Source organism: Scaptodrosophila lebanonensis, unplaced genomic scaffold, assembly GCF_003285725.1.
Source record: "Scaptodrosophila lebanonensis strain 11010-0011.00,11010-0021.00 unplaced genomic scaffold, SlebRS2 tig00000138-arrow-arrow-pilon, whole genome shotgun sequence".
NCBI lineage: Eukaryota > Metazoa > Arthropoda > Insecta > Diptera > Drosophilidae > Scaptodrosophila > Scaptodrosophila lebanonensis.
In genome coordinates this window covers 1,759,009-1,763,747 of record NW_022060587.1, presented here as the reverse complement: position 1 = coordinate 1,763,747, position 4,739 = coordinate 1,759,009, and the positions used below count along the sequence as shown (strand labels likewise).

General features: G+C 35.8%; 1 protein-coding gene across 1 annotated transcript; it reads right to left on the bottom strand.

Moving 5' to 3' along the window:
- Positions 1 to 477: 477 nt before the first annotated feature.
- LOC115629255 lies at positions 478 to 4,510 on the bottom strand. The gene is made up of 2 exons (XM_030525672.1): positions 3,661 to 4,510; positions 478 to 3,566 (listed from the first exon to the last, which is right to left on the bottom strand). The coding sequence occupies exons 1-2, from the start codon at positions 4,508 to 4,510 to the stop codon at positions 3,502 to 3,504; spliced, it is 915 nt and encodes a 304-aa protein (XP_030381532.1). The 3' UTR covers positions 478 to 3,501.
- Positions 4,511 to 4,739: the final 229 nt, after the last annotated feature.

Genomic DNA, 4,739 nt, shown 5'->3' with positions numbered 1-4,739 from the left:
TTTAGTTTTTTTTTTTTGCGCATTTTGTATGTTTTTATTTTAAAAATACAAGCAAGCAAATTCTTTGGTTATGCGGACATGGCACGCCCACAAGCCTACGTCTCCACACGCCCGCTCATTTTTTGATTATGTCTATTGTTGTGTATCAGGCCGCGTATATTTCCAGAATGTGTTACAATTCAAAATGTGTAGCTAAAGGGCACAAGATCAATGTGACCAGGTGACACTTTTACAATAATACTTAACAAGGTATCGAATACCTAACATGCCTCTCCTTAGCTTTGTCATAACACTCAATAAAATATATACATTTGCATTGATACATGTTTAACATTATGAGATATTTAACAATTAACAAAACAATTATTCATGGAGTTCAATAGAGATTTCATCATAAATTCAGGTCTAAATTCAACTTAATACATTTCATTTTGTTTTCTTAATTGCAAATATTTGATTCATAAGTTTCATTTTCTATTTTTAATTTTTAAGTGGAAGGCTTAACAACCTTTCCCTCTATACGTGGTCTTAGCTGTCTTCTGGTTGGTGTTGGTTCAGAAGGAATTACAGTGTCATTTTGACTTTTAGATTCACTTGAACAATCACTTTCGATTTGATTATCTCGTTTTTCTGTTGCAATGTGTTTGCTTTCTTGATTTCTAATTTGATTTAAATGTCGTTTTATTTCACGATTGTTATGAGTTAAGATACAACAATAAGATCGAGGTCCCAATTGTTGGCTAACTGTTGCTTGAGTCCAACTTGCCTTGTTAGGATTTTTATAGTCCCTGACCATAACCTTTTGACCTTCTTTAAATCTTATGTCGCGATTACCTCTGTAACTCATGACACTATCCTCCTGCTTTTTGCTTATTTGATCATGTACAATTGGAGGTTTTAAAAACGAAAATCTGGTCTTTAGTTGTCTACCAAAGAAAAGTTTGGCTGGCGATTCGCCGGTCGTGCAATGAATCGTGTTTCTGTAATCTATTAAAAATCTATTCAGGATTATGTCAAAACTAGAATTGCTGTTAACTTTAATGCTTGCATTTATTGATTTTTTTACAGTCTTTACAAAGTTTTCAGCTTGGCCATTTGTCGCTGGATGACCAGGAGCTGTCAAAACATGCTTTATGCCATTGTTGGCCATGAAAATGCGAAATTCCTCTGAAGTAAATTGTCTACCATTATCAGACACTAATACATCAACTAGACCATATCTACAAAATAATTCTCTTAAGGTTTTTATTGTAAACGATGACGTAATTTCCTTTGTTTTAAAAACTTCTACCCATTTAGAGAAAGAATCTACACATATCAATAAATAAAAATTATTTATTGGTCCTGCAAAATCTACGTGTATTCTACTCCATACCTGACCATTTGATTTCCACGGTATCAAAGTAGACTTTTCTGGACTTGGTTGTGATTCCTGACATGCGATACATTCTCTTATTAAATTTTCAATTTCTAAATCCATATTTGGCCACCATACGTATGAGCGTGCTAACATTTTTGTTTTCACCATTCCTAAATGAGATTTGTGGAACTCTTGTAAAACTTGATTCCTAAGTTTTGTTGGAACTATTACACGATGACCCCATAAGATACAATCGTACTCAACTGTTAGCTCATTTGCTTTATTTATGAAATTTGAGAATTCAGCCTTGTTTAATTTTTGTAGCGATCCAATTTTAATGGCTTCGCACACCTTTGAAAGGATTGAATCATGCCTTGTTTCACGAGCAATACTCTTGAAATTCAATTTAAACGGTATATCAGATTGAATGAAGTTAATATAATTGTATTCCTCATCTTCGTTTGATTTGTATAACTGAGGCATCCTTGAAAGTCCGTCAGCCTCGTTTAATGAACCCTTTATGTGTTCAACTGTGTACTGAAATCCTGACAATATTAAAGCCCACCTCTGCAAACGTGCAGACGCCATAAGTGGCAATCCTTTTTTATCTCCAAATATTCCCAAGAGGGGCTTATGATCAGTTCTCAAGATGAACTTGATCCCTAGAAGGTATTGTTTCAACTTCATTACACTATATACAATCGCGAGAGCTTCCTTATCCAGTGTGCTATAATTAATTTCACTTTTTGATAAGGCTCTGGAAACAAATGCTATCGGTTTAAGACCATCAGCAAATCTATGTGCTAGTACGCCAGATACGGCATTACTACTGGCATCAGTCGTTAAGACAATAGGCAAGTTTGCGTCATAATGCACTAAGACTTGTTCTGAAGTTATCTCACTTTTAATTCTCTCATATGCTTTGTTACATTCAACTGTCCAAACAAATTTTGAATCTTTCTGCAAAAGTACATATAATGGACTCATTATCTGTGCGAAGTTTTTAACAAACTTTGAATAATAATTCACCATTCCAATGAATGCTCGTAATTCAGATACATTTTTAGGTGTGGGTGCTAGTAAAACGCTGGAAACTCTATCAACATTTTTGCTTAATCCGTACCTGTCTATTGAGAACCCTAAGTAACGAATTTTAGATTTGAAAAATTCACATTTGTTTGCATTTAAAGTTAGTCCGGCTGATTTCAGCTTGCTAAGAACTGTTTTTAAATTTGAAATGTGTTCTTGAAGATTGCTTCCTGTTACTGTAATGTCGTCCTGATAAACTACGACTCCTTTTATTCCTTGGAATAAACATTCCATTGTCTTTTGGAATATTGCTGCTGCTGTTTTTATACCAAAAGGTAATCGTTTGACTTTTAAAAGTCCAATATGTGTGCTCCATGTGCACAACAACTGAGATTGCTCATCTAGGTGCAACTGGTTATAAGCATTGCTTAAATCAAGTTTAGTGTATAATACGCCTCCTTGAAGTGCTGCAAAAATATCATCAATTCGTGGTAACGGATATCGTACATCGACTAATGATCTATTTACGGAAACTTTGTAGTCTCCACAAATTCTTATATCACCATCTGGCTTAAGAATCGGAACCAATGGGGTTCCCCAATCAGAACTATCAACTTGTTCTAAAACTCCTAACTCAATCAAAGCGCGTAATTTTTGTTCAACGCGGTCTTTCCATGCTAATGGTAGCGGCCTAGGCTTGAAAAATATTGGCTTGGTGTTTTCCGCTATTTGTAACATAATTTTGCTCCCATTAAAAGAACCTAATTCGGGTCTAAACACATCTGCAAATTCACTTTTTATTTGTTTTGTAAGTACAGAGAGTTGTTCACTTTCGCTAACATTGTTAACTTGAACTAATTCAAAATTAAACGATCTCAAAAATGTTCTACCAAGTAAAGCTGGACTCATTGTTTTCGCAACTACTATAACCATTTCTTTTCTTATGCCTCGATATTCAATTGTTGCATCGTACTCACCGACAATTTCAATAAGACGACCATTGTAGTCCATGTACGGAACATTACATTCTCTGAGCGGCTTCTTCATCACTGCCTTCTCATAAACTGAATATGGAATAATTGTACAAGATGCTCCAGTATCGCAAGTGACGTTCATGTTACAACCATCAATTGTAACCGGTAACACGTAAACCTCACCAGAAGAAGTTGGTGCCACGCTAAATACAGAAAAATTAAATTCATTTAGCTTAGTATCTAACATAGGATCTTCAGATTGTAAATTCGATACGCAATTTATTCGTTTTGAATTACATACGCTCGCCAAATGACCCTTCTTCCCACAAGTGTGACAATTTAGATGTTTGTACTTGCACTCTTCAGATCGATGATTTTTCCAACCACAGTGCACACAGAATTTCTGCTGCTTTTTGCCTCTGCCTGCGTCGCCGTCACTACCGTCGCTGCTACTGCTTTTGAAGTTCATCCCATGTGATCTTCCGTTGCCCTTGAAACTTCCAGTGTCATAACTGCCGTTGTTTCTATTGTTGCAGTTTCGCTTTTTTCTTTGATTTGCGCTGCTTCTGTTCACGTAACTGATGTTCTCTCCTGTCCTCTTTGCAAAATCTTTGGTCTCCATTATCATTGCCTTTCTTAGTGCGTCAGAAAGAGATAGACGTTCATCTTCTTCGCACATGCGTTCAAATATTGCATTAGGAAGACTCATCACAAATTGGTTAAGTACGAATGCTTCCAAATAGACACCAAATTTACAGCTACATGCCAACTGTTTTAAACGGGCATACCATTCTGCAATTGTCTCATTTTCGCCTTTGACTGCCATATGAAACTTTTTTCGTTCTCGAAAAACAAGTGTAGGTGGTGTGTAGTGCGTTGAAAGTATTTCGCAAATTTCCTTGTATGACTTTGATACAGGTGAATCTGGACTGCATAAACTGTGTAATACACCATACGGGCCTGTTCCAATTGATTTCAACAACGTTGATTTTTTTGCATTTTCTTCACTCACACTTTGCTCGCACATGTGTATTTCAAATTTTTCTTTCCAAATTGCAAACGTTTCACTGTTTGGCACAAACTCGGGTATGCTTATCATGTGATAAAATTGTGGAGTTATAGGTGCTGCTGTAGTCATGCTGGTCATTTATTTGTTCTTCTTTAACTTTTATTTTCTTAACCTTTATTTTCCTAACTTTTATTTTCCTCGTCGCCAATTCTGTTGTGTATCAGGCCGCGTATATTTCCAGAATGTGTTACAATTCAAAATGTGTAGCTAAAGGGCACAAGATCAATGTGACCAGGTGACACTTTTACAATAATACTTAACAAGGTATCGAATACCTAACATCTATTGAGACAAAAAAGGTCGTGGC

What these genes read in the sequence shown, in the direction of transcription:
- LOC115629255 (XM_030525672.1), bottom strand. Translation starts at nt 4,510, where the DNA reads ATGACCAGCATGACTACAGCAGCACCTATAACTCCACAATTTTATCAC. An exon ending in GGGTCATTTGGCGAGCGTAT is followed by an intron (nt 3,567 to 3,660) that starts GTAATTCAAAAC and finishes TTCTGTATTTAG; the next exon opens with CGTGGCACCAACTTCTTCTG.